The sequence below is a fragment of the Ricinus communis genome, chromosome 10, assembly GCF_019578655.1.
Source record: "Ricinus communis isolate WT05 ecotype wild-type chromosome 10, ASM1957865v1, whole genome shotgun sequence".
Classification (NCBI taxonomy): Eukaryota; Viridiplantae; Streptophyta; class Magnoliopsida; order Malpighiales; family Euphorbiaceae; genus Ricinus; species Ricinus communis.
In genome coordinates, this window is record NC_063265.1 from 10,017,512 (window position 1) to 10,030,218 (window position 12,707).

Here is a 12,707-nt window from a genome sequence, read left to right on the forward strand (position 1 = left end):
CATCACATAACAAGCATGAAAATGATTAATGCCACAAACCATACATGCTTAAACATTTATTGAGACATATTTATTATTATTATTTTTAAATATTAAATTGAGTTGAATCTAGTTTAAATGTTCTAAAGGGGTGACATCTGTAATTTCTTTTATTTATTTATTTAAATATAATGTATATTGGCCAGTTTCATCATTCTATATATATAAAGAAGAAAGAGAAAATTCCAAATTAACATAATATAATTCATGTAACTAGCATATACTTGTGACCAATTTTGGTAATTGTGGTTGGGTTATCTGGTAAAAGGTGTTCAGATGCAAAGGAAATCTAAGAGACGGGTGAATAATATAATTTCCCAAACTCTGATGGCCAACAGCGACGTTGGTCTTTTTAGCTAACTACTTTTTCGTTTTTTCCCCCAGACCCTCCATTATAATTGTTTTTATAGAAAAGACCCTCATTTAACCGACCTAAACGAACTCATTTGCCATAGCTCTCGAGAAAGGGACATGGCGCCACCAGCTGTAACTCAAATTCGGAGCCCCGAATTACGGCACGACCCGGTGACAAACCGGTTGGTCATATTCTCTCCGGCCCGAGCCAAAAGACCCACCGATTTCAAATCTAAAACGCCCCAGACCCCTAATTCCAACCACAGTCCCTGCCCTTTCTGTATCGGCCACGAGGATGAATGTGCACCCGAAATATTCCGGGTCCCACCCGACCCGAATAACTCAGACTGGAAGATCCGTGTCATCGAGAATCTGTATCCGGCGCTGAGCAGAAACCTTGATTACCCATCTGAGCAAAACACTGACTTGGATTTTCCGGGTCGGGTACTGAACGGTTTTGGCTTTCACGATGTGGTGATTGAGGCTCCGGTTCATTCGGTGCAGTTGTGTGACATGGAAGCGAGAGAGATTGGTGAGGTTTTGATTGTGTATCAGAAGAGGATTGAGCAAATTATGAACCTTGAAACCATTAAATACGTGCAGGTTTCGTCTTCTTATCGCATTTAAGTTATTTATTATTTACTTGAAAATGGCTCATCTTTTAATCGCTACTCTGAGCTTACTAATACTCTGATGATTTGATAATCATTTGACTGTATATGGAGATGTGGGTTTGTTCTTATTTTGGTTAATATCAGCATGTCCCCTTTTTCAGGGGAAAAAAAAGAAGAGAATTGGCTCCGATTGGGGTTCGAATTCAATACCATTGAGCTAAAGTTGATTCATTTTATTACTATTTGATTTAATATGATGTAGGCTCATAATATTTCGTTGCCTTGACACTATAGAGCATGGAATATGTGTGTGTGCATTTGCATGTGTTAGTGGCTCCGGCTTAATACTTTCCCTTCATTTAGTATTATGCAATATGAACTTGATTATATTTTACATTAACATGTGATAGAAGTTGACAATGCACTTGGTTTTCTTTTTCTTAATGCTTTTAGGTGTTCAAGAACCATGGTGCTTCTGCTGGAGCATCTATGAGTCACTCTCACAGTCAGATAATGGCACTGCCAATTATACCTCCTTCTGTTTCTGCTCGACTTGATGGTACAAAGGAGTACTTTGACAATACAGGAAAATGTAGCCTTTGTGTAGTTCATATGGAAAAGATTTTAATTGATGAATCAACTCATTTTATCTCCATTGTCCCATTTGCTGCTACGTTCCCATTTGAGATATGGATCATCCCCAGGGATCATTCCTCTCATTTCCATGATATAGATCGTGAGAAGGTAATCGTCGGTGCTTTATTCTAGTCTTTGTAAATTGCATTTATCAGTACATTTCCTAACTAGGCTTTGGAAATGCACCTACACAGGTGTTGGTTTTTCAATTTGACCATGGTTGGTGAACTATTGAACTATAGTGTTAAATTTGAGTGAGTTTGGCTTTGCAGTAACGGTGATTTGTAAGTACTTATGAATCAATCACTTATATGCATTCAACAGCACAAGAAGTGTGGTATTTCTTGATTAGGCTGAACGAGGGGTAGCTACATGAAATCATGATAATTGCAAACTTTGGCCCTCTGAACGGTAAACAGAGAGTTGAATGAAGTCCAAAAAACATGTTTATTTAGGGGATGTAATAGTCTGTATCTTGCTGTGTTTGCACTTTTCTTTTTTTGTTTCTCCCACCCATTTCTTTTAATAATTGCATCAATTATGAAGATAAATGTATCCTAGCATTTGTTTAGGAGTAAGTAACATGTCATGTGATGGCACATCCAAAATGGTGTTCTTAGTAGAAATTCAGAGTTATATTGATTTGATCTCAAGGATGATTTATTTTAAAACATGACCACACAGGAATGATTCTGATGAACGCAGTAGGCTATGCTGTTGGGCATTGTTCCCTATGCTTGCTTTTAGGATGAAGTGTAATATGCAAAGTCAATAGATGTATCTAAGAACCTTTAAACTGGAATATGGAATAGATATGGCATTGGATACTAACTTTTGTGCCTCATTGCACATGGTAGGGTTCTTTTTGATACTTTTAAGTACTTATGTGCTCATTGTTTGTACAATTCTACAGGCGGTTGATCTTGGGGGAATGCTGAAGCTCATGCTTAGAAAGATGTCGCTACAATTAAATAATCCACCATTTAACTTCATGATCCAGACAGCTCCACTTCAGGTTAAAGAATCACAGTTACCGTATACTCACTGGTTCTTACAGATAGTGCCGCAGTTAACTGGAGTGGGAGGGTTTGAACTTGGAACTGGTTGTTTCATTAACCCTGTTTTCCCTGAGGATGCTGCAAAAGTACTGAGGGAGGTTAATCTTCCAATAGATGGTTGAATTAATCATACACATACCTACTTACATTTATACGAGGAGATGGGGAAAAATAGAAGTGTTTTTGTATGTCCTTAGGCGGATTTTGAATAAATTTGAAATCTCCTTTCTTCTGTCTATGTATGTGTTAGAAAAGGTGAAGCACATTCATTAAAAGGGTTGCGTAGGCCAAAGCTCCCCATGTGTCCCGCATGGCTTGATACTTTGTTTCTGTCCGAGTGCACTGGACTGTTTAAAATGCAATAATGCAAGACAAAAGGGAAAGTTAAGTGGACACTGCCTTTCAATAGCATCAAAATCTTGACCGTCATGATATGGATGGGAAGTGAAATCTGTAGAAACAGTGTGGCATGATGGCTTCTTAAACTTTAAACTTTTGCATATGTTAAAGCTCAATGATGGAACAAAATTAATATTAGTCCTGGAATAAAGAACCGTAAGCACACAAAATAAAAGGAACAGCAATGGAGAAGCTTTTTGCGTGCCATTGGAATAGCAGAGTCTGGATGGTTTGATGCATGCTTGGAGGAGTGAACCAGGCTCCAGCTAACTTTTACCTTCATCCTTAAAGGAAATAAAATGGGTAACTTTTCTTCTTCTTCTTCTTTTTTTTTTTTTTTTTTTTTTTTCTAGGTTTAAACCTGCCTTTAAAATGATCTGATTTTACCACTAATCAGTGACATTGCAATACTTAGTATTATTTATTATATACATTATGGTTGTATTTATAGGCTTCGTATAGATTCCAACCCGATGTTCAAATATATATCAAAATTCCAACCTGGGAATTTTTTATAAACAAAAATGTCTATGGCCATGTAATAAAAAATGTCTAAGGCTTTTTTTTTTTTTTGCTAGTTCTTACTTCCTACAAATATCTTTCCAAGAATTTTTGTTTTCCTCCTATGCTAAATTATTTTTGGTCGAAATCCATTTAAAAATTAATTTCATTAGAAAAAAATAGAAATAAAAAGATTGAAAAAGATATTTTAGTTTTATAAAATATATCAATTTACTAATATGAAATTTATTTGAAAATTTTATGTATTTTATTAGAACTTAGTTTGCTATTATTAATTCCAGACAGAATTGATTATGTAAAATATCTTGAAATGGTTCAATGCTATGTTTTGTTGAAATCCATTCAAAATTTAATTTTATTAGAAAAAAAAATAAAAAGAAGATAAATTAAAAATGATAAAATTGAAAAAAGATATTTTATTATTATCAAATATATTGATTTAGTAATATGTAATTTATTTGAAAAATTTATCTATTTTATTAGAATTTAATCAGCTATGATTAATTCCACATAAAATTGATTATGTGAAATTTTAAATTAACTTTTACTTTAAGAACATAAATTTTAGATTAGCAAATAGATTTTACAAATTTTATGAATTTTAACCAAACACAACAATATAGTGATCATATTAAATGATTCCAAAGTCCTTCTTCGTTGACTCATTATCTCTTTAATTTTAAAAGTTGTCTTCATAAATTAAAAAGACTATCTCTAGTTTTTCATGTTATCTTGCATCTTTCTAAGTTAATCTATAGACCCCATTTTTAGACCTTAGAACAAAAGTGAATATAACACCTCACCGTCCTAGTTTTAAATAATACAAACATAATCTAATTTTTTTTTACATACCTTTTATAACATAAACCCTTTACTCATCTAAAAAGGCTACTGCAGTACCAACCAAAAAGACGGTTGTCGATCGTTGACCTCTTGCCAATTGATTTTTTTATATTATAGAAAAAATGATGAAAAAGATTTGTAGTTAAATTTATTCAAGATTTATTTTTAAAAATAAGAACAATGTTAAAAATATAAATGGAAGTATACTTTTCAAAATTAATAATTATCTAACTATTTTGAGATATTTATATTCAGAATTTTGAAACTTATAATTTATTTATGAAAAAACCTTAAAAACATAAATTTGTATTTGTCTCTTTAGCTTTACATTGTAGAGATAATTCAAAGAAATGGTCACTATACCTTGTTTGTTTGAACTAAATATTTTTGTGCTTTAAACTCCAAAACAACATCATTTTGATCAGCAAAATAAATATTATTTTCTTAAGTTCGAACTTGGATTTAAAACCACTGTTTTGATTATCTTAAATTAATTCATACATTTAAATTTAAATTTAAATATTTTTATAAAAAGTAGTTAAATTCAATATTATAAAGACAATTATAAAGGAGGCTTTAACTCTCAATTTTATAATCTATTTGAAATGAAAAATCATAAATATGAATGTTATTTTGCTGAGACTTTAATTTTCTTTTATAAATCTCAAGTCTTATATATTTTTTTTTTGATAAAGAAGTCTTATACTTTTTAATTCGTAGGTATTTAAATTTTATTATTCTGATTATTTGATAATCTAATTAATTAAATTTTAGATTTTTATAATTAGTTTTTATATTCTTAATTTCTAAAATTAGATCATTAAATATATGTTTAAATAATATAAGTAATGTTATTTTGAAAGTAACGAATGAAGTTGATTAAAAAGATTCTAGTAAATTATTTTAATTTAAATGGTTAAAATCCTATTAAAATAAAAAAAAATCATTTAAATATTATGAATAGTAGTTTTTATTTGTAAAATATCTAGAAGGTAGAATCCTAAATTTAATAAAGACTGTTTTAAAATTTAATTTTTGTAAGAAGTTTAATTTCTTAGTTAACTTATTTCTATTAAACCTTCATGAGGTATAATTTCAGCTTTAATTTTTACCCTAATGAAACAAAATTGTGCATGCAGCTAGACAATAAAGCTAAGGCCCAAAACCTCAAAAGCTAGCTCAAAGCTAAAACATATATAGTGGGTTTGGCGGGTGGAACCATTAATTCCATGGTTCGACCACCTAATAGGCCCTTGTGTTGTGGCAGTGTAAAGGAAAATGATGAAGAAAGAGACATGCAGTGCCCGTCTATGGAGAAAAAAGCATACAGATTTTTATTTTATTTTATCTTAAAATTGTTTGTGTTATTAAATTAAAAAAAAAAAAAAAAGAATCCAGATATGGAAGGTGGATCCGTGGTGCAATTTAAAACCCTGTGTGTCCTCTTATAAGTAAAGTGAAGTGTGTTTTTGCTTGATGTTTTTCTTTTTTCGTCTCAGAAACTCAAAAACTAAAACCCCAAGACTTGGGTTTTGGCGGCTACCCCTCCTCCAAGCCTTCTCTCTCTCTCTCCTTGACCTTGCCTCGAATTTCTTGGCCTCTTAAATTCACTGCTTCTTTTAAATCTTTAGGGTTTCTCTCTCCCTCTCCCTCTCCCTCTCTCTTCCTTTTCTTAGCCTTCACACTCTATCAATCTCATCATGGAAACTGTTTCTTCTGCTTCTGATAGTATCCTTATTATCTTCCCTCATCTGGGTACTCTTTAGTTTTTCTCAATCTCGATTGCTATTTTCTTGTATAATTCATATACCTGTGTACTCGTTTGTATTTATAGGTTCTTGGGTTGATCCAGATTTTCTTATTCATTCTTTTTATGTGATGAAATTTGGGTTTTGCTCAAGTTTATCTTTAGATTAGTGAAATCAACTATATTCTTGAAGAATTTTCTACTTCTTTTTAGATGCAAAATTTTTGCTTATATATATATATATATATATATATATATATATATCAAGGTTTTTTAGATTTCTTGTGCTTTGAGTAGCGTTAGGTTGATAAAAATGTTGTTTGCTGGATGGTACTTGTGGGGGGTTTTGTTAAGGTTTAAGCTTATATCGATAGTTTTCACAATCTTGGATAATCTTTTTGCCAAGTTAATTTGGGTTCTTCTTCTTTTTTCTTTGTATATTTTAATTCTCATTGATCATGGCATCATTCTGGGTTGAAGAACTAAATTTTTTTGTAACATTCTGCTAAATGTGAGAACTTTCTATGGTGTATGGATTTTAGTAGTTCTAAATAATGGAATTGATAGGATTAACTAGTAGTTTGTTTGTCCTTTACCATTACCGTTGCAGACATTGCAGGTGTGCTTGAGAACTTGTCATTAGATTCTCAGACCAAGACTGCTGAAATTTCTGAACATGCCAAGGTAACTAGGTTTTTTTTTATTAATTAAATTAACTACTTCTTTCCCCTTTAGTCAATTTGTCTGATCCTATGATAAATTGATTGGTATAGCTCTCTACTAGTCAATATGGATCAAGTGACTTGGCTACTAATTCAGCCAAGCCATTAAATCAGTCTACGAACTCTCTTCATATAGACCAAAACGCGTACTATTCTCCTAATGGGTACCTATCGACTGCGTATTATTATGGAGGTAAGCTGTATATTTAGGTTTAAGGATATTGTCCTTCAAGGCCCCTTTAGAATGGGTAGAAACCTTGAATATTAAGTTCAATAAACTGTTTGATTGGCCAACATGTACTTTACTCAGTCAGTAACATTCTGGTGCGAAATGTTCATCTTTCTTCAGGGCATGGTGGGCCTAGTAATGGGTGGATCGACTACTCTAGTTATGTTAATCTTGATGAGGTTGATATGTCTCAGTCAGTTCTACCTCTTAGTTGTTTATGCATGTGTAGTAATACATAAGGGAGAATTGATCTCTTTGTTTCTCTCAACAATGTCTTAGTCAGTTTTACCTCTTGTTTATGCTTGTGTAATAGTACATAAGGGTAATTGGTCTCTTTTTCTTCTCAACAAACCGTAGTTGTTTTCCACATCTCATTTTCTTCTCTTGGGTGGTTGAGTTGAACATGGTTTAGAAAGTTCAATAAATATTTTCTCTTCTTTAAATGACACTGATTTACTTCTTGCGCTCAAGAATGTAAAGTGTAAAGTTGGGTTATGGTTTAGAAACTTTTATATTCTTAAATTGCTTCAACTAGAATGTATTGTTGTATAGTAATTGTAATTATGTTTCAAATGATCCTCCACCCCTCTATCTCTATTTCTGTTCTTTTCTTTTTCCTTTTATTTTATTTTCTTCTTATGGTGGGATGGTGCTGGTGTGGGTTGTGGGAAAGGTGTACTCTGGCAAATTGTAGGCAGCAAGCAAAGAACTACTGTTGATATTTCTAGTTTGAGGTTTGTATGTGATAGGTTGTTGCCTTCTGCAGGACATCTATGGCAATAGCGATACTCTTATGTACCACCAAGGTTACGGTTATATGCCATATGGAACATATCCCTCACCAAATTCAAATATGCCTGCCATGGGAAATGATGGCCAGCTATACGGAACACAGCAGTACCAATATCCTAATCCTTTCTACCAGGCTCCAAATTCAACTGGAACGTTTCATTCTCTAAATTCAGCCATTGCATCCCAAACAGAGGTTCCAGCTTCTCCTCCAGCTGATAAAGCAGCTTTATCTGTTGGAACAGCTGGAGGAAACCCCAATAATGCAGTGAACAGTGGATGTGTAAATAGAAGTAATGGACCAAAACCTTTCAGACCAAGTAATCAAAATTCATCTTCAAATTTTAGTGGTGCCTATAAAAGTGGAGGTTTACAAACAGGATTTCCTTCTTCTGGTTATCATGACCCAAGGTTCGGGTATGATGCATTTCAGTCACCAATGCCTTGGTTAGATGCCCCCATGTATTCCAATGCACCAGCTGGACATGCAATGAATACTGGGCTCTCTTCACCACTGGTATGCAGAAATTGAGATATGACTACCATTACTTTTGCCAATTTGTTGGTGATCTTTGTTCTTTCAGCTTCTTTTTTCAAATTTATCAATTTTGATATCTGATAGTTCTTGAAATTGACAGTTTCATCAAGGTTGTTTTATTGATCTATTCTCAGAATTTGCACCCTACAAGACCAATATCTGGCTTGGGCCAAGGTTCTGGAGCTATGAACTTGATGTACCCAGACAACAGAATGTATGGCCAGTATGGATATAGAGCTGGTGCAGGTTTTGGTTCTTTTGGTGCTAACTCATGGACAAATGGACGCGGGTGGGTGGTTGTTGATAATAAGTACAAACCTAAAGCCCGTGGATATGGCAATGAGAATATTGATGGTTTAAGCGAGTTGAATAGAGGGCCTAGAGCCAAGGGTTTTAGGAACCACACAGAGTTTGGGCCTGTTTCACAGGCTGTGCAGGGGCAGAATCTCCCGCTGTCCGACAATACTAAGGAGGATAATTCGTCTCAAGTACCCGACAATGAACAGTACAACAGGGAGGATTTTCCTGAGGATTACTCAAATGCAAAGTTTTTTGTTATTAAGTCATACAGTGAGGATGACGTTCATAAAAGCATCAAATATGGTGTGTGGGCAAGCACGGCAAATGGGAATAAGAAGCTGGATGCAGCTTACCATGAAGCCAAGGAAACTTCTGGCGGCTGTCCTATATTTCTACTATTTTCTGTAAGTATGAGTTATCACCTCCAGAGTTGGACTGCAGTCAGTTTAAGTTTTTCTGAGCTTTATATATTAATTTATTTTGTTCTTTTAGGTCAATACCAGCGGGCAGTTTGTTGGTTTGGCTGAGATGGTGGGTCCTGTCGACTTTAATAAAACTGTGGAGTACTGGCAGCAAGAAAAGTGGATCGGTTGCTTTCCTGTGAAGTGGCATATTATTAAGGATGTACCAAATAATTCCTTGAGGCACGTAACACTTGAAAACAATGAGAACAAGCCTGTCACCAATAGTAGGGACACACAGGAGGTAGATTGGTTCTCCTCTCCTCTTGTTTTCTCCATGTGGTTCTTGCCATTTCTTTTGGCTTTCTTCAGTTTTCCTTGGTTATCCTTTACTAATTCTAAATTACTTGATGCCATAGGTGATCTTTGAAAAAGGTATTCAGATGCTTAAAATTTTTAAGGGCCATAGATGCAAGACATCCATCCTGGACGACTTTGAGTTTTATGCTGCTCGAGAAAGGATTATGCAGGAGAAAAGGGCTAAGCAAAAGATTCAAAAACAAGTATGATGCGCTCTCCTTTCCTAATTTTTACGTCAATGTTTGTTTTATTATATTCTTCCTTGTAAGCACATATGTGAGTTTTCATTTGTTTTCAAATATCTCTCACGGAGTTGATTAAGGTATTGAAACTTTTCTTCTATTGGTTCCTTAAATCAAGGTTTTGGATGGGAAGCCTATTGATGATCAAAACAATAATAAAGAGAAAGTTGCAATGGTTTCACAAAAATCCACCGATAGTATGTTGAAGGAACCAGTGGTAGCAGCAGCAGTTGAATCTGGAAAGATAAGTGGAGAGGTGAGGGTGGTAGAAGCAAATGGGTCAGGCGCATCAGTCGAAAACTCTCCAAACGATGCTAAGTCGGTTGTATCATCTGAAAGTAAAGTTGCAAGTGCCTGCTAATTTTTTGGGTGGTTTACAATTTGATTTTAGGATAGGATTTGTAGTGCAGAGTTTGTAGTTGGTTTCATGACACTGATAGTGCATTTACTAATTACTATCAGCACATAAAAATAGGTTAGGTTTTACCGACGCAAATGGATTCGGACTTCAAAACAGAAATCTGTGTCTTTCTTTTCTTTCTTTTTAAAAAACCTGTAGCATGGTGAGGCAGAACAACTGCTCAAAGACCTTATGAGATCTTATTGTTCTTTTTCTCTATATTTTTCTTTTTGGGGGTGAGAAATTAAGTAATTGTCTAGAAAATGTTGGTGTATGTCGCCTTGCACCTTTCCTTTTTTCGCAGATCCATAATCTGCATGAATCTTAATGCAGATATCGACGAGCTTGTGTAACCAGTTGGGCACTTGTATTACTAGGCATTGAATATAAAGGGAATATCATTTAATTAATACCTCAATGACAATTTACTGTAGAGTTGTTGCTCATTTTACAAATGAGCTTAGAGCAGCCCACAGGGTACTGATGAACTCAGCAGAGCACAGGAGTAAGCTCAACCTCATCTTCTGAACAATTTTGTGCTAGGGACATAATAAAACTTATACCCTTTTGCGTAATTGGTATAGTATGTCTCTCGCTGCCTCTCCTATGAGAGAAATCAGTATTTTTGTTGTAGTGAGAACACAGATACATTTGGATTGGGATCCTCTCATTATGTTTTATAATCTTCTTTGTTAAATTCTCATCAAATAGTGAGATTTTACCAAAAAATTAATTTAAATTTCATGCAGTTGGTTATTATTGAATAATAAAATCTCAACCATTGAAAAAAAAAATACATATATATATATAAATTTCATGCGTTAGTATTCGAGCCATCCCCGATGATGGATCTGATATACCTTTTCAGAACGTCTCTGATCGAGAGTATCGATCTTCAAATATTGGAGATGTTGTGGTAGGATGGACGTATGTTCCAAAAGGTGTTCCTGCGAATGTGGTGTAGTGTTCATGGATTCAATTGATTCATAAGCAAGGTTTGTTGGAAACTTTATTACATTGCGCCCTCATTAGAAGGAGAAATGAGAAAACGGATAAATTCGTAAGATATTATTTGTCTGTGTTTTTATTATCGAAGGTGATATTAGTAAAGAAGACATAATATTCTCAGTTTCGCTTTATTACAAAAGAGCTTTATGCTTCTTTCGAGTCTCTTTTTTAAGAGTTAAGAACGAAGATTATGTCACTTGTCAGTAGATATGTACTTTTATTTCAGTTGGTTCCTCAATCGACTAGTTTGAAATGATTTTTTATTTGGACTGCTTTATCAGTCCTCTATCGTTATGTGCCAGGTGATAAATTACGGTTCTATAGGATAAGGATATTTAAAAATAGTTTGTTTGCTATTATTTTTAAAATTTTTATAAATTAATATTAAGTATTAAATTTTTTATTAAATTATATCTATCAACTTAATTTTATAATTATAATAATAATAACGGCCGTATAACGCACGGATAAACAATTAGTTAATTAATAATTTAACACTGAATAATAAAAGAATTTTGCAAGAACTAAAAGAAAGGAAGAAATATTATGAGAGCATTTTTTTTTTTTGAAAATTGAAGTGTTATCTTAAAAAAATTAACTTAATTAGCAATAAAATGAAAAATAATTTCTAAATTTATATATTTTTTTAAAGAATAAAGAGCTATGTGAAAGTGCTATTATTTAAGGAAAATATTTGATGAAACCTGATAAAGATAATTAGAAGTATTATCATCAGCTTTTGTTTTTAATATATTAATATTTTTTTGATTTCAGTTTTAGTTTTGTAATTAATTTTAGAATGATTTTATTTTGTATGTCTTACATTTTCAGAATTTTAAGTCTTTATTTTTATTTTAATTTTATAAAGTATTTTTCTACAATATAATATATACAGTTTTTATTCTCTTTCATACTTTTAATTTTTACAAGCAATCCAAGAGACATAGAGAAAAATAATTATTTTCATGCAGAAAATAAAGGACATGTCATCAAATGCGGCTGAAAAACGATATATTGTTGCATTTTCTTACAAAAGAAACAAAATGTTTTTTTCCTGAAATCTATGTTTTAATTGCCAAAGACAGATATTAATTTTTATAATATAATTGAGAGTAATAAATATAATATAGGATAACTTTATATATAATTAGACAATTAATTTGATGTGACATAGTAGTATTAAATTTATTAAATTTAATTATAATTATTAGATGAAAAACTTATTAATATAAATAATAGATTGCTTATTTTTTTATTACAAACAATACAAGTATAAAAAAAATTCAGCAATATTTTTACCGATTATATAACTTTTTCTAAGAATATAAATTTTATTTTTTATTAAAAATAAAAATCTCATGACAGTGGTGTCATATGAAATCAAATAATGATTCAATTGTAATCAAAATTTAAAAAAAATCTAGGAAAAGATAATTTTTATTAATTGTCATCCTAATTGAAAAGGAAGAGTTGTTTTATTATTTAAAACTATTTACTTTAATTTGT

At 32.5% G+C, this 12,707-nt stretch overlaps 2 protein-coding genes across 5 annotated transcripts; both read left to right on the plus strand.

Annotated features, from left to right (window-relative positions):
- The first annotated feature begins 420 nt into the window (after positions 1-420).
- LOC8276512 (ADP-glucose phosphorylase) lies at positions 421-3,094 on the plus strand. Its single transcript, XM_002525387.4, has 3 exons — positions 421-996; positions 1,461-1,751; positions 2,557-3,094. The coding sequence occupies exons 1-3, from the start codon at positions 511-513 to the stop codon at positions 2,821-2,823; spliced, it is 1,044 nt and encodes a 347-aa protein (XP_002525433.2). The 5' UTR covers positions 421-510; the 3' UTR covers positions 2,824-3,094.
- Positions 3,095-5,717: 2,623 nt separating this feature from the next.
- On the plus strand, positions 5,718-10,412 carry LOC8276514 (YTH domain-containing protein ECT2). Of its 4 annotated transcripts, XM_025158504.2 has the most exons (9): positions 5,718-6,220; positions 6,823-6,896; positions 6,986-7,127; positions 7,284-7,342; positions 7,930-8,469; positions 8,625-9,194; positions 9,283-9,495; positions 9,611-9,754; positions 9,912-10,412. In XM_025158504.2, the coding sequence occupies exons 1-9, from the start codon at positions 6,166-6,168 to the stop codon at positions 10,152-10,154; spliced, it is 2,040 nt and encodes a 679-aa protein (XP_025014272.1). In that variant the 5' UTR covers positions 5,718-6,165; the 3' UTR covers positions 10,155-10,412. The 4 variants fall into 4 exon arrangements, with proteins under 4 accessions (XP_025014272.1, XP_015578688.1, XP_015578689.1 ...); XM_015723202.3 differs by lacking the exons at positions 6,986-7,127; positions 7,284-7,342 and having other exon boundaries at positions 5,725-6,220; XM_015723203.3 differs by lacking the exons at positions 6,986-7,127; positions 7,284-7,342 and having other exon boundaries at positions 5,727-6,193.
- The last annotated feature ends 2,295 nt before the right edge of the window (positions 10,413-12,707 follow it).